Genomic DNA, 24,024 nt, shown 5'->3' with positions numbered 1-24,024 from the left:
ACTTTAAGCACCCCCTTCTCTCTAATACAGTCGCCTGAGAGGACTTCCACATATGAATTTCAAGAAGGACATAATTCAGTCCATTGCACATTTTGTTATAGTCCTAAATACTAAATATTTGTATGCTATGATAGATGATTTTTCTTGTCTTATCATACTTTCGTGTTTTATAGTAAATGGACATGTAATTAATTTTTGTGTATTAATTTTATATGAACTTTTTTGTGTACTGATCTGTTAAGCATATAACAGATCTAAGAATATCAAATTTCAACTTTTTTGAAAATTTCTTTACTTCAGAATCATTGCTACACAATCACATAATCCTCAAAATCAGAGTTTACAAGTGATCATCATGAGATCCTTTATCCATATGCACATTCGCTAGACACTGGGAAAAAAAATCTGTACAATATTTTAGTAGTTACATGATTTATAAGCAATAGTGAATTAGTGAAAGATGAAAAACTCCCAAAGCATTACTCGTAGAATAACCACTTACAAATACAAGAAGCTAGGCAATAAAGGAAAATTTTCTATTCAGTCACAGAAAAATGCTAAAGGCATTTTATGATGAGAAAAATACTTTAAGTTAGTATACAACCTATTGGTCAAATAAAACTGCTCCATAAGTTGGTACTTTTGTTCTTGAATATCTGTAGTATGGTATTATCCATTTATCTGACATTTAATACTACATAAAATTTCAAATCTGGGTTCTCAAAACAATTGCTGATATTTTTGAATAGTGTCTGGTATACTCAGAGTGCTTTTTTCATTTATCTTTTCTTTCATAAGGTTTAGTGGGACTGTGCAATGCTGGAGCAATAATCTAGAATGTCTTGAATAGTGAATTCCATTGTAACACCAGATCCAGGATAACAGCGAGCTATCAGACCTTCAAAGTGCTTGTACTGGCGTATAAATTCATCTTGCATGGAGTGCCACACCACCTATTATAAAAATGAAAATAAAACTCATTAAACTAGGAATGGAATTAATACATAATCAAGTATGTAGAAACAATGTTAAGACATGTTTTAAGAATTTAGCCAAGTGTAATACTTCAAAATGTGTATCCTAGTTCCTTCTATTTACAAGATATGGGATATTGCCACTCTGTACCTCAAATTCTTCATCTGTAAACCAGGATGATAATACCTTCCTAAGTTTCTTGTGAGGATTAAATGAGTGAATTATGTGAAGTGTTTAGAACAGTGTTTGACACAGTAAGCACTCACTACATTTTAGCTATTATTATATCTACTACAATATCTAACACAGATGTGGAAATACACAGTTATGTATGGAACCAAGACTGTGATTAAATGAAATGCAATAGTTCATGCTTAAATTTCATTTCGAATAAAAGTTTAAAAATTTCTTTGCCTAAAATGGAAGATGCAAAACAATGCTTGATGCCATGGAAGACACCAAGAGAGACAAATGGATTATCTGTAATCCAAGGAATTTATAATCTAGCAGTGGAAAATAATATGTTGACAACCATCAAGATAGAATCTGATACACACATTGACATATTGGCTAATACTAATAGGTTACATTTATTGACACTCTATATCAGCACAGTACAAAGTGCTTTATGTATATGTTATCTTATTTTAATCTTATCATAACCTGGTGAAGAAAGGTATTCTGATCATCATCCCTATCTGACAGTTGAAGGAATGTATTCTTTTAGGATTTTTCCTTATAAATCTTAAATCTTATAAATCCAAAATTCCTGTCAATTTAAGACTATTAATAGTATTACACATTTTGCTTTTCAACTTTTAGCTCATGGTTATTTCTTCCACCTGGAATGCCACTTCTCCCACTTTATCTGTTAAATTACTATCTGACTTTCAGAGGCTAACATAAATCTAATATTACACATGAAGCCCTTGAAGATGTTGAAATCAGAATTATTCTCATTCATTTCTGTGTCTTTGGTATGGTTTATAAAGAATGGCTCAATTTGGGATTTAAATCTGGCTCTACCATCCATCAGCTCTGGGGTCTTGGTCATATAACTCCACCTCTCTAAGGTTTGATTTTTCTCATCTATAAAATGTCAATGACAATAATAGTAATGTCTGCTATTATTGTCTACTATATGAGAGGTACTTATTTCCACTTTTCAAATAAGGAAATTGAGGTTCAGAGAAGCTAACTTGCCCAAAGTCACACATCTTAATCTGGGCACAGATTATGAACCAATTTCTAACTCTAACCCTGATGATGAGAATCACTCCAGTATACTGTACTATATGCTATTTAATTACTCCTCTCAAATCAAAAAAACAATAACAAGAACAAAACCCCTACAAAAACCCATCCCCAAACAAAAAGAAAGCTTAATGCCTCAAAACAATAAAACAGAAATATAAAATAAGCAGAAACAGCCACATAAGTTTATATAAATGTTGTTCATTTCTTCCTTAGAATTCTTTAATCTGGTCTGTACTTCCCTCCTGCACTAAAATTAGAAAATCTGTAGCATTTCCAGAGGAATATTTTGAAAAACAGTAATATACAAAAGTATGTGCAATCTAGGATGATTAAAAAAACTAAGCATACCTGAAGTAAGTTCTCCTCTTCACATAAATGTTTATCAACCTTCTTGTAGAGGTTATCTAGACCTTTTTTCACTTCCTTTCCAGGATACTCTTTAATAACTTTACGAAGTTCTTGTTTGTTAAATGCAAGTTGATAGCTCACTTCCTCCTCTCTTATACCCTGTGCTACACGAGCTTCAACACCTTCGAAGAAATGCTTCAAAGAAATAAAGAGAAATAATGGCCAATAATTGCTTTTATTTTCATATAAATTTAAGAAAAAAATCAATTATAAAATTGTATATATTCATTAGATAAAAACCAGGCAATGTGTAAAAGTATAAAACAATAGAAAAAGTATAAAAGATAAAATAATAATTACCTATTATGATACTATTCAGAGATAACCACTGTTAATATTTTAAATTTCCTTCTAGTCTTTTGATGTGTGGGTATAGAAGAGATTAGAATTTTGTATACTGTATTTTCCATTTAATTTGTTTTTTTCTAAAGTATAAATTTTAATGTCTGCATTATATTCCATCCAATGACTAAACCACAATTTATTCATTTCTCCAGTAATGGATATTTAGTATTTTTCACTTATTTTCCAGCAGCAAAATCTATTCAGAGTTTTAAAAAATCTATTATAAATACAGTTGTCATAAATATCTTTTGTATATAAGTATTTACTTACATTACTGATTACTTTCCAGCATAAATTTCTAAGACTATAATTCCTCGGTTAAGGAGTATACTTATAAGTATTCTGAAGATTCTTCATATACACAAATTGCTTCCAAGAAAAGTTCAATCAGTTTATATTTCTGTCAACAGCATATGAGACTGCTACCTTACCATACTATCAACAGCATTATCGCAATAAAAAATAATTGTTGCCATTTTGATGAGTGAAAAAAGTTTATTTGTTGTTTTATTTCACAATTCTTTGGCTACAAATGAAGTTAACTTGCTTTTGTATGTTTAGTAGTATATTCAGAACCCTTGCCCATTTATAAACTGGGATATTAGTGCTTTTCCTATTGATTTTAAAAAAGATCTTTTCTATTAAATATACTGGCTTATAAATATTCTTCTCAGGTTGTCTTTCAAGTATATTTATTTTTTAAATATGCAATTTTTATCTATTGGCATGCCTTTATTTGAGCACTATACAATATGATTTGATACTGACAAGCCAAATCCCCTTCTATTACTTTTCTCTAAAATTCTCTTAGCAAGTATTATGTGTTTATTCTTCATTATTTTATAATAATTTTTTGACAAGTCTATTTCTGGGGCTTTCAAATTTTTGTTTCACATAAACTTTTATTTGGTTATTATGACATACAGGAAATAAATTGTTTTTTGATATATTTATTTTGAATCCTACCACTTTACCAGAGACCAGTAATTTCAGAATATTATATATAGGTAAATATAATCTTTACTCTCATTGATGTATCTTTTATTTATGTTTTAGGTCTTATTACATTGCTTAGAGCTTTCTTAACAGTGTTAAATAATAAGGGATCTAATAATATTTCTGCTTTAAATATGATTTTAAAGGGAATGCCTCTGATATTACGATTAAGTATCATGTAAAGTTTGATTTTCTTATCTATAAAATGTCAATGACAATAATAGTAATGTCTGCTATTATTGAGACTGCTATTATTGAGACAGACCTTTTATTTTAAAATATCTGTCCTTAAGTTTTATAAGGAGCTGATTCTGCATTTGATTAAATGTCTTTTAAATATTTCTTTGAATTGTTAACAGAAATATATTTTTTATTTAACTAATTTTAAATTAAAATCTTATAAAAGATGTCTAATCACATTGTGGACAAAGTTAGAAGGGTCCATTTAAGCATCTACAGTTAGTCTTAATGTCGTCGGTAGGTTCTGTGACTAAGCAAAATGATGCATAACAAACCAATTTTACCATAGTCTAATTGATATAAAGAGTTAAGTTCCTGGCATCTCATCAATGTTATAATGAAAAGACATCGAATGAAACAATGTTATTAGAGGACCTGCCCGTACTATATTGCAAAGTTTTCTAAAACTATCATTTCTTAATTTTAATGATTGGACTTGCTCTGGGACTGATTCAAGTCAGGAAAGGAAGGGAAAAGGCAATAAACAAAACAATTTTTATTTTATCTCAATAAAGCTTTGAAATTTTCATCTGAACTAAGGATAAAGATTAGCCATTTGTAAGGTAAGAAATGAGAAAGACTGGTATAACAGAAAAGCCTATTCTAGGGTTCATCCTCCAGCTTTGCTACTTGCCAGTTAAAACTTCAAGCAAGTTTTTTTTTTTTTACTTTGTTTCTTCATTTATAAAATAGGAATAATACTATCTTTACCCCATATCATTGTTTATAAGAACAAAAAGAAATAATGTAAGTAGAGTACTTAGCAGTCAGTGTCTTGGCACACTGGCAGTTTCAGTAACTGTGTCCCTTCTTCATTATTCTTCTGCATCAATATATGAGCAAATTTAAGATAAATATCTGTTGTATTCATATACAAACATATATGTATGTGTTCGAAATCAGGAAAAATATACTAAATGAAAATATACTTACATTTAGTTTTTCAAGAGGTTGTCCTAAAGAGTAAATGACGTAAGACTGAAGGTGATCTGTGTATTTTTGTTTGGCTTCTTTTTTTTCAGCTTCTAGACACGAGATTTTCAAACGAGAAAGTGTTGCAAAAATATGGTGAAAGTTTTCCATCATGACTACATCCCTAGGCGTCTTCTGGCTTTCGTTTGCTACTTTCTCCACTAAATCAAAACAGAAAAAATAAAACATCTCGAATATATGCAATCGAATCATTTATTTCAAATTAAATGACATGTTCACACTGTTTCTATACTTCAATTGTGGGATTTGACATAGGAAGACAGTGAATTATAGTATTTTAGCATTAATCTACCTCATGTGACAGATATGAAAAATGAGGCCTAAAGTGACCTGATTTGCTTAAGGTCACACAGACATCACTGCCTGTCACCTCTAGAAGACTCTTGCTAAAATGCAAATGTAATCTGGGAGGTCATTTTTTGTGTTTATAAAAATAAATTCAATTTTGTATAATAAGCCTATATGTACTCTAAAATGTGTTTCCTGATGAATATGAATGGATTTTATATACTGCTTGCTTTTCAAATTTAAGAAATCTTTAATTTCAGAAAACTTAAAAAAAGACTTTAGAATATGAAAAGTAATGAACATACCTGCTTCCCAACTTCTGAGTTATGAGAAATAATAAAAACAACCAACCAAAAAATTCTTTAGGACATAACAAAAGCTTACCATTAACGAATACTCCTCTGATAAGTTTAGTATATGCTTTATCTAGATCTCCACAGCATTTTTAAAGATTGATTCTGCAAGGCCAGCAAATTCTTCAAATTCAGCAACAAATGGAAGAATTCCCACTTTACTCTTCTTTGAGATCTTTACTTCTTCCATTTGCCTTATTTGGTTACTCTAAAGTTAGGCAGAAAACAAGGAAAAGAAATAGCCAAGAAAACTTCTTAGAAGCAACATATATAATTATAACCAAATGTATACATCATAGAGGATCATTTAGTACCTATAACATTTTGGATGCTTACTAATTAAAGATTAATACAATAGAATTAATGAAGAAAAACTACTTCTATAGATTAAAAAGTACATATATTTTAAGAAAATTAAGAAAAAAAATCCAATTTAAAACAAGATGTAATCAAGGCCTGGGAACCTTGTCTTTGTTCAAAGTAAAAACCAATAAACTTTTTATCATTTATAAAAGATAAGTATAAGGTTACTGCCCATTTTGGGGCACAGACGATAAAAGCATCCATAGGATCTCTCCAAGTTACTTCTGGTTGGAGGCCACAGGGCCAATTTTGAGAACCATAACCAGTTCCAATTTTCATTCGCCTAAAATGATTGGATAAGCAAGTTCTGTATTTTTGGGTGTGAGAACAGAGAGGAAAACAGGCACTTCTACTATGGATTTGCATTATATAGTTTTCCATTATCTATTCACAACTTATTCTAAATGAGTTCAGCAAAGTGCTTGCGTATGATGGTGACAAAGTACATAAGAGATGTTTCACATAGAATCCAGACATTTGGGTTCAAAAGATCCATGGATTCAATTATGGTTCTGTGTACCTCTCAGGGCATCTAAATCTATTAGTAGTAAGAATCACACTGCCAAATACTGTTGGATCATTTTCAACTTCTACCTAAAATTTCATTGTGTTGAGATTTTTGGGGTTATAACTTAAAAACCACATGATGTACAGATTAGAAAAGTAATTATTTAGGCTACAGGCATTTCGTATAAGAAAGCCCTGTGAGTACTGTTAACCATTTCCTATTATCTTTACTACTATTCTCCTTCATCAGTATTAATAACTGTGAGGAGTAAAAATGGATGCACTGAGGAGGGTAGTATAAGACTGTAGGCACTGGAACCAAACTGTGGGGGTATGAATATCAACTCCTTCACTTTTTAACTATTGACATGGGGAAAGCAGCATAACTTCTCAGAGTGTCTACCCTGTATGGGAGGGAGGGGGTTGTGAGGATTAGATGAGATGATGTGTGCAAAGTGCTAGATCAGTGCCTGGTACATAGTAAGCACTAATTTGTGAATGCTGGTCTATTGCTATTAAGCTATGGGAAGATTTTTGTTCTGTGGCATTTAAATGCACAGAATGTAATTATAGCCTGAATATACTTGAATATTAATAGGAGATGTTCTGAAGGACAGCTGTCTTCTCGGGCTTTGTAACTAGTAGGGTAAATGGCTCATTTAAAAAAGAGCTATCAACGAACTAAATCTCACAAAAATAAAAATTCAAGCTAAAGTTGCACATAATTTCCAGCTGATTGCCAAATCATACTGCCATCACCAGAAGGACATGTAGGTTATTCAGTGTTTAACACTACGACTTTGATGCTAGCCACATATTATGTTACTTGTCCATCCTTTGTCCATGGCAATTTAACTAAATCATGTCCTTCTCATAGGGTTGGGTACAAGTCTATATCACTATAGTGTGAGGAATCCTGAAAAGCAAATTAAACACAGTTAAGAAATGTACTGGGCTGCAGAGCCTAGCTTGGTAGAACCTGATGTGTCAGTTACTTTCTAATTTTAGCTCTAGCCAGGCTAGGCTAGCTTTCTTAGCTCTGTTCTTTGAAGACCTGGGAACAGTGCCCTTCTTTCTCAGAGCCTTACTCTAAAAGCACCTCCTCATTGTTCTGAATCCTTGCCAATATTTCCATGAGCACCTTTATATTACAAAGTTTTCTGTTAATAATTGCAATCCATATGTCCTAGTGATATTACCCTTTGGTAAAAATGCCTGCTTTGCAGTATTTTGCACATTAGACATTCTTAACATGGCAGCACATTCTGGTTTTGAAGCTTTCCTTTTGTCATTTTTCCTTCTAAGTAAATATTAGTATTTTCTAATTCTGACTTAATTCTGTTATTTGTCATAAGGGGTTTAGTTTAATTCATGAAGTAAAGTTGCATACCTATGATGTAAAAAAACAAAACAAAACAAAAAAAACCCAGACCACCTGGGGTTGAAAAGAGCTAAACTCAGGTGCTATCTCCTCCATTTTCTGCAATTATCTGACATTCATACTTTTGGCTCAATACACACAGACTCATTCATTACTTTTTCAAGGTATGCCCTAGGTCTTGATCTTGTCCCAAATACCAAAATATGTAACACTTACTGAGCACACACAATCTACCAGAAACTGTGAGAAGATACAAGTTAAAATAAGAGACAGAGATGACAAGCAGCCAAAGAAACCGTCCTTCCCTTTAGTGACGGAAGGCAGATCTTTTAGAAACACATGCAATTTATAAGAAAATGTGAGTTTATACCTTTGGCTAGGTTAATTTTACTTTGCTGCCCACTGTCCTGTCTTGAGAGTAATATGAACATTCTTTAATCTTTTAAATTACTAATACTATCACCACCACCTCCACCACCACCATTACGAGCTATCAGTTAATAAGCTCTCATTTTGTGCCAGACAATGTGCTAAGTACTTAATATGAATCCACATCTACCTGATACTACATCTTATGCTTTTAATAATTATGTTCTACTGGGTTGAGAGGTATTATATAAAGTTATATTTTACTGATAAAAGCAACAAAGTCTTCATACTGTGGAAATGTACAGTGTCCTTAAGATTCAGTGTTCCAGCTACGTCACATGGGATTCATTATCTTAGCCTTTGGTAGCCCTTCCTTTTGCTATTAGCTTATAACAGACCTTCTAGGTTTATCATCACCTCTGGAGAAGGTGGGGGAGGGAAGAAGATAAGTAAATGGCCAAATTTCATAGTATTTCAAATAGCAAGTAAAATCATTTGGTAGGGAAGGGGGAGTAACATGCCTACTGAGGGGACCTTTAAGTTTCTACAGTGGAAGCAGACTGCTTTTATACTTTCAAACACTCAATTTTAGTTTTTAAAAGTATAAAAGATGATAAGGATTTTAATAGCCCTTACTATTTTTATCTCCTATTACTCTATGGATATTCATGAGCTGGATATAACTTAAAAGTTACATGGGAGAAATATTCGTGATACATATCCACTTTTACATACTACATACATTAGTAAAAAAAAACTTTTTAGAACCTGGCCAAGCCCAATTCACACCTACAAGCTTACTAAAACCTAAAGACAAAAATAAAGTTGTTAATGATTTTGTTTTTTCTATAGGAGAAAATGATAATTGCTGTAAGTTATTATAAAAACAATTCTTAAGCAATGATTAAGTAAAGCTATTAAACATAAAATTAACAAATTAAATAAGTAATTTAAACAATCAATAGAAATAATCCAATTATTAATTTTCTTATTAGACTATATTAAAATAACAACAATAAATCCAAATGATAGTTTCAATAAATATGGTCACCAATCAGTTAAGTGAGATTTCAGTTACCTAGTGGATCTCTTAAGTAGCTGGAGTCTCTATGCTACCTACTCCAGAATTTGGCAAGATTCACCATGTAGAAGGGAAGTTAACTAGCATAGTACCATCGAACTACCTCTGTTCATGTATATTGTAGCCCACACCCTGCTCAAGGCTTTGGGAGATGTGAACAGTAGCTCCCCCAATGGAAAGCTGTAAATCCCCTGATTTAAATACACTTCCCTATTTTTTGAAATGATTAGAATTTTAAGTTTTTTAAAAAAAACTTACAATGCATTTGTCAAAGTTCCTTTTGACAGTCACCAATACATTTCCCAAAGTAGTACTCAAAAAAGAAGCAGGGTCCACATTTTGTGCAGTCCACACATGATGACTCATTTTGACTAGCATGTAAAGGGAGTTAAAGCTATCAATTTTGTCTCCTAATGCAATTAGGTTGTTCAGTTCTGGCTCAATGCAGCGAAATATTTTGGTCATCATTTGACGAATCATATCTTTCCTGTTCAGAAAACACACAAAATATAGAAAGTTACTACAAGCTTCAGGTGTATTTATCTTTAATCCACTGCATATATACGAAAAGACTAAAAATAATATTTCCATAGTTTTAATGATTTCCCATATAAAAATATTTTCTGAAGTTAAGTTTTATACTCAAAATAACTTTGTCATTTGTAAAGCTGGATTTGAAATGTGCTTTGTGATTTCTGAGAAATACATGGCAATTCAAATGCTACTTCTTACCAGCAAACATCAAAATTGATTGCAATTTTTGTGATTACTAGAGTAAAAGAGAACTGCAAAGACACACAACAGTACCAATTTTCAATTTTAATTCAGTAAGACACATGTTGGTGCTCTGAGTGCTGTCAGGTTACTGAAAACCATCTGGACTCCTCATTGAGCAGCACTCCTCTATGCTCAATGTAAAAGTTTATTTTTTTCCAAAATAAACAACAGAGAGTAACAAACACATACTCAGATGAAACAGGCAGTGGTGCGCCAGAATTAGGTTGCCGTGATAACGTTCCTCCGTCTAGGTCATCTGTTTCAGTCTGCAAAAATTATTCAGGTACTTTACATGATAAAAGACCAACAATTTGACTAGTTTATATAGCAAAAGCCTGCTCAGTCTTAAAATTCCTAGGAAAGAATACATTATGAAAAATAATGATTTTTAAAGGTAGTATTACTGATAAAACTACGTAATTTAGTATGCTGTTTAAGAATGTTCATGAAATGCTTTCTTAGATTTTATCCAAGAATAACTGTGGGGTGAGAAGTTGTGTTTGTATGTGTGCACATGAGGGGAAAGTGAGGGGAGAGAAGGTAAAGGAGGCTGGGAGAGGGGGAGGTCAGAATAGGAAGGTAGCTCAACAAAACCAGAAAACGTCTAGAAACAACTTTCAACAGAGAACTTTAAAAATTAAAGCAAATCTCAGTAATCATTCTAATAAAACTTTGGCATTTAAAAAATGCTATCAAAAATTCTTACAGAAGCTAAGAAGTAAGTAAATGTACTACTATCACCATCTACAATAATACATTCAACCATTTGAGATTTCTCATTCATTTTGTGACTGCTTTTGATGTTCTCTTTTTAAAGATGACCTTAATTTTAAAATCACTTTATTTGGATTGTGCTTTTAAGTTCTTCAAAATGTCCTAGCAAATATTTTCTCATTTTCTTATATTTTTGCCACCTGAGAGGAATGCTAAATAGGCATTATCATATCCAATAAAGAGATGAGGAAACTGGGGATTAAATAATTGGTTAAGGTCTCATAGCTAATTAGTAACAAAGCCATAGAAAGATTCAGATTCGAGGCCTCACCTTTCCTTCCTTTCTTAACTTCCTCCTTCTCTCCCTCCTTTTTCTTTTTCTTTTTTTGCTAGACCATGTATAATAAACATCAAACACCTTTTTTTGAAAATTATATATTTTTCTTGATGATTAATAAAATAATGCTAAAACTGCTTTTCAAATAATTTATTTTTGCAAAGTAAATTCAGACATTACCCTCCACCCCCAATAACTTAGAGAATGTTTAGGCCTAAGATAGATGCCCAAGCTATTACTGTTTTTATTATCTTGTGGTATAACAAAAATGATTTTAAAAGTCCTTACATCATAAATTCTTTCTTTTTCTGTTCTGATATTTAAATTGTGACAACATATTAATTAGGCTAATTATGCTACAGATCATAAATACTAGCCAATAAATAAACATGAGGCATACCATAGTTCCAGGCATACTTTGATGTTGCTGTAGTTTGAAAAATTTACTTATGAAGTCCTGTTCTGCTAGACACAAGGGCTCCAGTTCACTTAGTACCTGTTCAAAGATCTGAAGAAAACCAAAATGAAAGAACTGCACCAAATACTTAAAATAACATTTCACCTTTAATTTATAATTTATGTAGGGACCATAAATGCTTTATCCATAATCGAAAAAGAATCCCCCAAACAAACTCTTCCAAGATTGACAGGACAATGCAGTATTATCAAGGTATAACAGGGCCAGAACATATATAAAATAAAACTCATAATAATTATTCACTTGAAATCTGGAAAGAGGAACACAGAGACAAACTTGTAGCTTATTTAATACATTGCAGAGAACAGTTTACCTTCATGAAAGCTGTTACTTCCTCTTTGTATTTGCTCAGAGAACTTAAATTTGAGATGCAAGTATTTTATGAATTATAACAAACTGTAATAAAGCTACAGTATCATTTAATTGATAATTCACTTTACTTGCTGTTTGACTAGTACTTTTTTCAGATTCAGAATTGGAAAGTAAGACATGGTTAATTGAGAGAGACCAAATCATTGAACATACTTAAAGCAATAAGGAACTAACACTAGAAAACTAATATAAATATTTAAGAAGTACCTGTTATTTTATTTTACCTTATCAAATTTGGTTCTGTCGGCAACATCGAGATCAGAGGCAGACATGTTTCCCATATCCAACAAGGAAGATGACTGAGATCTGCGATTCCCTGAACTCTGAACACTGAGTTTATTTAGACTAGAAGTAGATCCAGTTAATTTCCCAGAACTTCCATGAAGACCTAAGAAATAATAAAACTTTGAAAGTTGTGACCTTCATGAATAGAAGACCCATAGCATAAATCAGGGCTACCTACCACTGTCTCAGTCTTCCAGGGCTCATATAAGTTACTGCACAAGTCTACCACATGGGACAGGCTGTAGTGTCCTTTTCTTTCAGTAACATTTGTGTCCTATTCCTGAGCATATTATAAAGAGTAGTGAAACTAGACAGATCTATAGAAAAAGACTGAAAGGGATCTTAAAGATCACATAACCTATGCCCTGCCCAGTCTCATCATAAAGTTGCTTAATGATAGCTCTAGACTAAAGTAGATGAGAATCTTTCCCATTCAAAAGACATGAATATGGATATACTAGCTAACATGACTTTGTTATATTTCTGAAGAAAACTGCCATATTTCACCATTACTCGCCTCCACGTTAAATCAACATATTAGGTTGAACCATATGAAACTGCTGAACTACATCATTCTTACCCTACAAAAAAGTCAATTATATACAATTCAACTTAATATTTTCCTGAATGCAGAGACTCTGCTTTTATATTAAGTGACTTGATTAACTACAGTTCTTTAAAAACTAAACAAAAAGGAAAAAAACACACTGAAAACTTGTTATATTTACAATACAACTAAAATATAATAATACATCATTAACTATATTAATATGAGACATCTGTTTTTAGGTATAAACACAGGTATCCATCATAGCCAAGAAGAAAAATTAGAACAATATGGCTACATAATATTCTACACATGTCAAGGAATTAAAGGATTCTATTTGTATAAGAAAATGTGAAACTTTGATTCAGAATTAAATATAAATAAAATTTTTTTTATTCTTAAGTCTCTCAGTTAACCTATATTTTTTGCTGATGGTCAGAGGGACAAATGAAGATATGATAAGGACAATTAAAGACAAACTTTGGTTTCATTTCACAAAATCTGACCACATGTAAAAGAATGTTTAGTTTCTAACCATAGCCTGAAAACAGAGGTATACTGGTTAAGACTTTTTGTAATTTTCTGATTGCCCACCATATATTTCTTTGATGTAGCCACACCACTACCATCGTGTCGGTTTTCTTTCACCAATACCTGGCAACTCAGAGCAATCAATATTTTTGGTGTCACTTTTTTCAAGACAAAACTAATTTCTAGACATTAAACAAACTTGAGAATACCTACTAATACACTAAGCATACTCACTCTCTGTTTCCTGTTTGACAGCACTTTCTTTTCGAGGAAGTGTAGCTGTGATGGATTAGGTTGCAAGCATCAAAGACAAAGACAAGTTAATAAACTGCAATTTGCACAAACCATGCACAAGAGGAAGTTAAAGCTCTAGTTTAAAAGACACATGCAAAGAACCATGAGCATCAAGTAACAAGAGGTGCAACATATGTTTAGTTGGTCAGCTACTGTTTGAAAAATTATGAGAAAAAACTTCACTAGTCTTTTAATGTACTATTTGACTCAAGTATTCAGATAAAAATACCTATATTTGTGAAATCACCCTTATATTTTTAAATGATTGTTTTAAGTTTATGTAGCTGGCATACTTAAATTTAAAAGACTGCAAGTTTGGTTTCTGAAGAAAATATGGTTCAAGTAAATAATGTAATACTTAATGTGTAAATTTATTAACGCTATAGATTTAGATATTAAATGCATCAACAATTACGTATTCCCTGAAAGCTCCTGAAAGGAATTTCCACTGTACTAAATAATTTTATACTACATCTGATAAAATTATGAGTGGGTTTTAAAACCATTTCAAAATATCAAGCTGCACTATTTAGTAACTGATTTGTGAACATATAGAAGGTATATATCAAAACACTACCAGATGAGTGGATGGAAGGGTAAAGCCAAGGGAATAGGTTTAATACAGGAATTTGAGCTTTCCAAGGATCATTTAGCATTTCTTTTATTCTAAAACTCCTCTCTATATAATATCAATTCAATTTCAGAGATCATCTTGTGAAACATTTTGTACTCAAATTAGAAGCTGATGTGAAAGTCAAAGAAATTATAGAATGAAACAGAAAATTAAAGAACATAACCTAGAAATATTTTAAAAACAGACAACAATGTGTCAACTGTCACTGCCATACTTCCAGGCAAAAGACCAAGCATAAGCTACTAACTTGTCACATCAATGACAGTGTATCTTTCTAGCCTTGGCTACCTGAAGCTCGAGGAAATATGAAATATAGGCTGGACATTAAAGAGGCAAACAAGGATAATGCTACTAGCTGGCCAATCTGAACAGTACCTTCTGGTGGCCTAAAGGTGTCACTATACTAAGTCACCAGTTCCAGAGCAAGGCCTAATACTTCACATACTTTTTTTTTCAGTAGCCAATAAAGAATACAGTAGTAATCTGGGGCTCATAAAAAGTTTATATTATTTATCAGCAGCAAGCAACAATATTAACATAAACTTTTACATATCTTTAAATAATCCCTACTAGACTACAAACTTCATGAGGGTAAGGTCTCTGCTCATTGCTGCATGCTCAGAACCTAGTAGTGCTTATTATATAATAGGTAATTAATAAATATTTAACGAGTGAATCTTCCAGCCAGCCGTGAATTCAGTCTTCTATTTAAGACTCCATTAGGAATCAACAAAATTTCTTTGCGGAGAAACAGAATGAAAAAATGATTTTGATATACTATTTTTAAGACTTTAGAATATTAAATATGAGAGAGGCAGTGCTTATGTAAATGTATATGTTAATGGACTAAAATAAGTGTATGTATGTTATCTTAGCTGTAAGAAGAAAAAACTGATTTTTAAAATAATTACTAAATTTCCTTTGCCTGCCATATCATTACGTACAGTTGCAGAATACATAGGAGAAAAAACCCACCAAAATAACAACCTTGGGGATGTCAAAATAACTCCTCTGAGGATGTCAAAGTAAAGTCTAATAATCAAAAAAGGCAATGGCCTACATAAAGACCTTCTCATAAAGAAAAGATACTTACTGGCATTTTATATATCTATTAAATTATTTTGAATTATTGAACTAAGTAGATGTAAAAGACTTGAGTCCAGAGTGGTTCAAAAAGAGAGTAGTCCCCTTAATCTCTAACTACACAATTTATTTTTATAACATATATCCAATTTGACTTTCTATTCTTATTAGCTTCTATGACCCAGCATTTTCAGAGCAAGTGAAAAACAGAACACATTTAAATATTATTTATAATTACTAATTTTGACTCATTAAAAAGTTAAATTTCTAAAATTTCAGGTTTCTATTTTAATTATAATTACTATTAAAAATGGATTTAAACATAATTAAATCTTTTAAAATTTATATTCTACCTTATTTAGAACTTAAGTCATTTGTATTTAACTTGAAATTTATTTTTAAATGCTAACAAGCTAGATCTTCGAAGATGAACCAAACCGTTTTCACCCTTTGAATTGTTTATTAGTTTTTCTTCTCTTACAGCTGAAATCAAAATAACTGAAATTATATAATTTTCTGGTATCATCAACCATCACAAAGTACTCTCATCCCTTATTATTTAATAAATACATAGAAGGGATATAATTTTAAGGTTTAAAACTATAAAAGTGCCTTCTACACTTGTATTATGTTAATTTGAAAATATTTTCAACAAGATAATTTAAGAACTTTTCAAGAGGTAAGAAAATATTTAGGTTTCAGGTTAATGCAATACCATTAAGATACTATTATACTTGATTTAAATTATATTTTTATTATGTCATTTAGCTAAATGTGAATCTTAGGCTTGATAAACTATCATGAAACTGAGATTAATGACCTCTTATGGAGATATTTTAGAAAGATTTCCCTTTTACCTCCGGTTTTCATATACTGTGGAAGAGTTCTCTCAAAATAAAATGGTCCACTAGCAAGAGGTGACAAATATACTAAATGAAAACATTAAACATGAATTGAATAATATGCTGTTTACTTAAAAAAAAAAGCATAACACATCCACAGTGAAACATTAACAAGGATATAAACACACTGCTGTTTAAGAACAATTAACCTTTAGGATGAGTTAGCATTTCTGTTTCCGAAAGCCTATTGTCCCAAGATCCTCATCAGTATCTTTACCTAAGTGTAATAAATTTGTACACAGATTCAAACCATTTCAAAAGTCCAGACTAGTATAATCAATATATTAGTGTTATATTAAAAAAAAAAACAAACAAACCAGCCAACCAGTGAATTATAAAATAATTACCCACTAGAGACAGTCTTCTCTGTCCTAAAGAAAAGAATGGAAAGATGAGCTCTCAATTGCATTCCTGTTTCTTGATTACTGAAGTTGCTTAGGGCACAGGCTCCTTTCAACAAGCAAATGCTAAGCTCATTATTCTAAAGGGAGCTATGCAGACACATTGAGGAGTACACATTGTAGCCACTTAAGGCCAGGTTTTGACTCCATAGGCACAGAACTCCATCCAAAAGGAACTCCAGAGATGGGTACATGCAAGAGCAGAATGTGGCCTTGGCAAATCACTTTCCTCACAACTTGATACTTTCACTGGTTATCCTTTCAAATCACGTGTTTTTGTTTGTTTGTTTGTCTATTTCGCATATTTAGAAGCAACAACAAATAATATGCTTCTACAATATCTCTTTGGAAAAATAAAGTATAGTCACAGGAGAAATTTGGGTGACATATTCATAGCCTCTTGGCAGGAGAGAAAAAAACTTTTTTTTTTGATTCAAAATAGCCAGTGAGAAGTAAGAAGCCAGGGATCACTTTCATTTCCCTGCAGGAAGCAATGACTTAAGAAAGAGATCAGTGATTTGCCCACAACTATTAAATAAAGGTTTTTTAGGAAGTCAGAAACTTAACTCTCATCATGTCTCTCTAAGTCTAATACTTTCTCTACTAGACTGCACTTCATTCTCTGGCCAACTGCTTTTCCTATGAATACATACTTTAATTAATGCATAAATATACAATTACTGTCAGATTCACATACTGCAGAATTTTAATTAGCAAAAAAAACATGTTTACAGGCATATTTCTTCTGTGAAATACCTATAAAATCAAACCAATGCATCACTTACTCTTTCCTTAATTCCACTGTATCTTCTTCCTCTTTGCTTAAAAAGTCTTAGAATTAGTTGTCATAAATAAAACCATTTTTATATAGAATAGAAAACAATGAACTGAGATGCTTAAGCTTACCGAACTTCTTGCTTTCTTTAGTTGTGCCAGTCATCTTGATCTTAGCAACTTCAAAGAAATCTTTAATTTCTCTCTCATACAGTCGTGATAAATAATCCATGTAATTCTTAAATAAAAATAACACGATAAATAATCCATGAAACTCTTAAAAGTAACATGTACTTCTCATTAATAAAATAAATATAACAACTTCCATTTTTAAATCCCCCCAAATCTTTCATGCTTGTTTCAAATTTTGTAGTCTAAAATTTTGATACATTTCATAGGATATAAAAAGTTGGCTATTTTGTGTTTTAAAAAAAAGTAAATAGGCATAACATTAACAATTTACAAAAATATGAAGAACATAATCACATTTATATTTTCATTTTTCTATGTTAACTTTCACACATTTTAAATATAGTTGCAATCACATGTATAGGATATGAGTCAGAGCAATCACATTTCTCCAGTCTCACACCTTAATGACTGCAAAGTATTGCACTTTGTTGATGTACCACAATTTAGTAAACCAGTTGTCTAACATAGGTCACTTAAGTGGTTTTAGTGTTTTGCTATGATAGGCAATGTTTCTTTTTCTCTTCTTTTTTGGCAATGTTTCAATAAGCTTTTCATTTCTAACGAACTGTTTCCTTAGAATAATTTCCTAAAGGTGGACTTATAGGATCAAAGAGTATGGGGATCTAACTTTTCCTCCATGATGCCATGTTGCGCTAAAATTACTATACCAATGGTGTCAATGGCAACAAAGGAGTACATTCAGTCTCACTGTACCCTAAAATAGGTTGTTTTCAATAAGAATTTAACTAATATATGTTTTCATAATTAAGTAATTTATTTTTAATAGACAAATTTATTTTAGCTCCAATGAAAACATCTATTATTTAGCACATAAATTCATTTCTTCATATCTGCTTATCATCACATAAAAATATTTTATACCCTCAGGAAGGATTCTTCAACAGTGGGAGACCATATAGTTTTCCAAGCACTAAATTACATGCCATACACATAGTTTGACTAAATATAAATAAATCTACGGCAGAAAAACCATACCTGGCTATTCTTTTAAATTTATCATGGATTCAAGCTTCAACTTCCTTTATTATATCAAGTTAATACATTGAGTTTCAGAACAGGTTTACCTTGTTATAAACATCTAGTGCACCTTTCAAAAGATATATTATGTAAATATTTGTATACTGACTCATTGTTCACCACCGTTTCCCATTTTATAGATATATCCTTATGAAACAGCATTTGGATGAAACATAATATAGACTGCTTTTTCAATTCACACTGTCTCTGTAAGAAAAGTTACTCAAATGGGTAATTCTTTCTCATGACCCTTGCATAGCTTTAAAAGCAAAAAGTAATTCCTAGTTTACTGGGCTCACTTTTTTAATGTCTCATTTTTCAAGTTTAAATTCTTATAGAAATAGCATTAAAAAAAAATAGAACAAAAAATCATCAGATTTGTAACGGAATCACAAAAGACCCTGAATAGCCAAAGCAGTCCAGAGAAAAAAGAACAAGGCTAGAAGTATAACACTGCCTGACTGCAAATTATACTACAAAGCAACAATAATCAAAACAGCATGGTAGCAGCAGAAAAACAGACACACAGACCAATGGAACAGAATTGAGAGTCTAGAAATAAACCCCATATATATGGGCAAATAATTTTTGACAAAGGAGCCAAAAATATACAATGGAGAAAAGAAGGCCTCTTTAATAAATGGTGCTGGGAAAATTAGAAAGCCACATGCAAAAGAATGAAACTAGACTGCTATCTCTTACCACACACCAAAATTAACTCAAAATGGATCAAAGACCTAAATATAAAACCTGAAACAATAAATTGCATAGAAGAAAACCTAGGTACTAAACTTATAGACCTTGGATTCAGAGAGGATTTTATGAATTTGACCTCAAAGGCAAGGGAAGTCAAAGCAAAAATAAATGAATGGGACTATGTCAAACTAAAAAGCTTCTGCACAGCAAAAGAAACCATCAACAAAACAAAGAAGCAACCACACCTCCGATTAGGGGCTAATATCTAAAATATATAAAGAACTAATACAACTCAACAACAAAAGAAACCAAACAATTCAATTAAAAAATGGGAAGAGGATCTGAAAAGACAGTTCTCCCAAGAAGACATACAAATGGCCAACAGACATATGAATAGATGCTTAACCTCACTAGCTATTAGGGAATTGCAAATCAAAACCACAATGAGATACCATCTCATACCTGTTAGAATGGCTATCATCAACAAGACTATAACAAGTGCTGGAGAGGTTGTGGGGAAAAAGGAACTCTCATATACTGTTGGCGAGAATGTAAATTGGCAGGGCCACTATGAAAAACAGTATGGAGGTTCCTCAAAAAATTAAGAATAGAATTACCATATGACTCAGCAATTACTCTTCTGGTATCTACCCCCCAAATCTGAAACATTTATTGTAAAGATATATGCACCCCTATGTTCACTGCAACTTTATTCACTGTGGCCACAGTGAAACGACTGAAGTGCCCTTTGACAGATGATTGAATAAAGATGTGGTACATATATACAATGGAATATAACTCAACCATAAGAAAAGATGAACTACTGCCATTTGCGACAGTATAGATGGATCCTGAGATTATCATGCTAAGCAAAATAAGTCAGACAGAAAAAGTTGAGAACCATATGATTTCACTCATATGCAGGATAGAAAACTGAAAGCAACAGACGAACAAGATAAACAAACAAAAACACATAGACACAGACAACAGTTTAGTGGTTACCAGAGGGGAAAGGGGGGAGGGTAGGGGTTAAATGTATGGTGACAGAAAAAGATTTAACTTTGGGTGGTGAACACGCAATGCAATATACATATGATGCATTACTGAACTGTACACCTGAAACCTATATAATTTTATTTGCCAACGTCATCCCAATAAATTTAATAAACAAACAAACAGTTTCAAAATAGCTATTTTTGTATCTAGAAAACAGTCAACTGAGCAGACTATTTTCAACGAGCAGAACTTTTTCAATGAGATTCAAATTATTGGATGATTTTTTCCCAGGTGCTCAATAGAACTCACTGGTGGGAAATGCCATAGACAAGTGTGAGTACCAGTTCATTCATTTTCCAAATTCTGAAAGATGTCTCTCACTGTGAATAGTATTCCTCTTAGCACCTTGTATACAGCACCTAACTTAAAACTTAACTATCATGAATTTAAATATTATCTCAGGCAGTCCTTTCAACTTTATTTTGTGCTGACTATAGAGTCTTATGGAAACCTCTAAATTTTACTTTTCCTTTAAACAAAATGGCAAATTCCATAAGTATAGACCTGTGGGTGAGGGAAGATGTCTGAGTAATCTTCAAGACTGACTGTCAACATCAGGAGGTAATGAGGAGGGGAAAGCTCATTTCCCACACAGGCAGGGATGGACCGCCTCTGTTATTAACTGCCCTACCTATATAACCCCTGCATAATCCAAACATAGGGGTTGTAGTCTTGGGGAGGAGGAAATGTGGGCAGCTGAGCTCATTACATGACCAAGGCACCTCTATTTCCCATAGCCTCTATTTATGTATACCCCAACTCAGTGCTTTCCTTAGATTCCAAATAGAGCTGGGGCAGTGCTTAATGACTCTTACCTAAAAAATTTGAGACAGGCTTTTCCAGTTATCAGAAAAAAGTGTGTACACCCAACCAAATGGAAATAGTATCTGGATTTAATTATTATCATTATTTTTTACTAAAGAAACTCTTGGTTGCATGTGTCTTTCTTTCATTCTTTTATTCCTTTCTTCCTTCATCCTTTTTAATAAACTTCCTGTTTTTAATAACACTTCAGCAAACAAATTAGATTATGAGGTAAAATGCAGTCTGTCAAAAGTTCAAACCACAGGATCAAGTAACATTCTTGGGATATAAGTCAACTTCATTTAAAAAATCTGATTAATATTGTCAATCCAAAATATACTGTGAGCAAAGAATGATTCCATAAATCATCACGAGGTTGGCTATAGTCTTGTTTCTTCACTTTAAATTACATTTATGAATATTGCATTATATATAAAGATAAGGCAATAATACTCACTGAGAACACAATTAGGCAAAAAGCTTATTGATTACTTATTTGAATATTCACTAAGGGACAAAGCACTTGTTGGCCCAAAACTCTTAAGGAGATATAATAATGTTTAATTATTCAAAATATTAATCCTCCTAAAACTTCAAAAGGCAAAGAATTCCAGTAATGTAAATATTTTTCCTTAAGTTATCTCCAAATCAGAATTCTGTTGAATGAAAACAAAACAAAATATAACATAACAGTAGAGTTGCATAACACTTAGAAGACTAATTCTGAGGAACAAAAATAATCTTGCCTAAAATGGCTAGCCAGATAAGATGTATATAAACTCCTCAGGATATTTACATGCTTTGTGAAAAGCATTTTTATTATAATTTATAAATATTATTTATTTTACCAAGGTTTATGTCCCCTATCTTATGATCTCAGTTTAGAAGTAGAGGGAGCCAGATTTTACTTTAAATAGGCAAAGGCACTTTTAAGAGACAATACACGAAGACTGATATATAAGAATGTCCTATTGCCAAATATGTTGATGTTAATACATTGGTAAGAATGTACAATCTGTCTTTTTCTTACCATCATACTTATCATAAATTTCTACCTAACTGGTTCTCTGCCTTCTCATGAGACATGAACTAATGCTACTGCATAGGAGCTACAATAATTATTTCAATAAATATAAAGACAAAATGGGTTCATATAAAAACATTAATTGCCCGAGAGAGAATAATCTCCACTTATAAAACACTCTGAAAGATAGCTCTATCTTCTGAATAAAACTATGCAAAAAGTAGGAATAATTTATGCTAGCAAAACTAGCAAAAAGTAGGATAAAATGTTATCTAAATTCTTTGTTAGAAAGTTTTTGCCACATGCACATGGGTGGAGGGGATAAGCCTTTACATTAATAATTCCAATATTCTCACTCCACTGAGACAAAACACATGATTCTATCAAATTCAAGAACATCTTTTAAGGCTGTATTTTCCACATAATTAAATTTACTAGTTATTAAAATAGCTTATGCATTACTTGGGTTTTTTATTTTTAAACTCCAAATTTGTAAAACTTACAGATAAGATTCTACATGTCACTCACAGTATTTCAGATTTTAAGTAAACTGCTCTTACATGTAATATATAAATATAGCTATTTATATATTTATGTTAGAGATCAACTCTTTAGCTCCCTAAATGACAAGGTTAATTCCAATACTAAAGGTCACAGCATAAATGCCAGAAAAACACTATATCCATGGCTTCCGGCTACAATGGCCATTTATTAAATCTAAGTCAGACCACGTCATTCCTCTGCTCAAAACCCGCCAATATCCCTTTCCCCCCATCTCCCTCACAGTAAAAGCCAAAATCTTATGGTGCAGAGTCTGCTCCAGATCTGCAGTGCCCCACCTCATCTTCTCTCTCTCACCTGCCCTTCTAAGGTCCTGTCCCTTGTTCACTGTGCTCCAACCACACGGGCCCCCTCACTGCTCAAGCACACAGGCATGCTCTTGCCTTAGGGCGTGTGCACTGCCCCTTGAAAGCTTTCTCCAGGTGGCTCCCACCACCTGCCCCTGATTATAAAATCTGTGCTCAAATGCCACCTCTCATGATGCCTTCTTTGACCATCCTATTTGAAACTGTAACCTTTCCCCAGACCTGGAATTCCTGCTTAATTTTCTCCAGAGCACTCAGCAGCACTTTTTAACATATATATCTTTTTTTTTTTTGGTCAGTCTTTCTCCAACACAATATGCCCTCTCAGAAGGCAAACGTTTGCCTGTTTCTTTCAGTGCTGTAACTCCAGCATTTACAACAGTGTTAGTTCGGTATGTAATAGGTATTCAATTCATTTGCTGAATGAACACATGAATAAATGATTCTTAGTTTCCCCAGTTGCTGACATTGTGATATATGCCACAGCTCTTCTAACCTCCACGCCTGGCAATCTGGCATTGACCTTTCCCTCCGGTCTTTGGATTTTCTCTTTTGGTTTATATTCTCTTTCTATTCCTATCACCGTTTTCCTGGTTCAAGATTTCACTTCATTTGAATTATTACATTAGGTTCTTAATTAAGTCCCCCCATCTTTTGTCTTGT

At 32.3% G+C, this 24,024-nt stretch overlaps 1 protein-coding gene across 1 annotated transcript in view; it reads right to left on the bottom strand.

The window, feature by feature from the left end:
* Positions 1–268: 268 nt before the first annotated feature.
* The window catches only part of EXOC1 (exocyst complex component 1), a 58,075-nt gene continuing 34,319 nt past the window's right edge, over positions 269–24,024 (bottom strand). The window contains 11 exon segments of the mRNA XM_015597603.2: positions 269–953; positions 2,581–2,775; positions 5,155–5,354; positions 5,887–5,940; positions 5,943–6,063; positions 9,815–10,043; positions 10,523–10,599; positions 11,785–11,892; positions 12,459–12,622; positions 13,832–13,876; positions 17,818–17,923. Of these exon segments, the coding sequence (XP_015453089.1) occupies positions 801–953; positions 2,581–2,775; positions 5,155–5,354; positions 5,887–5,940; positions 5,943–6,063; positions 9,815–10,043; positions 10,523–10,599; positions 11,785–11,892; positions 12,459–12,622; positions 13,832–13,876; positions 17,818–17,923 (1,452 nt within the window). The 3' untranslated portion in view covers positions 269–800.

The sequence above is a fragment of the Pteropus alecto genome, unplaced genomic scaffold, assembly GCF_000325575.1.
Source record: "Pteropus alecto unplaced genomic scaffold, ASM32557v1 scaffold57, whole genome shotgun sequence".
NCBI classification, from domain to species: Eukaryota; Metazoa; Chordata; class Mammalia; order Chiroptera; family Pteropodidae; genus Pteropus; species Pteropus alecto.
The sequence above is the reverse complement of the archived record's forward strand: the minus strand, read 5'-3'. Positions and strand labels throughout refer to the sequence as shown.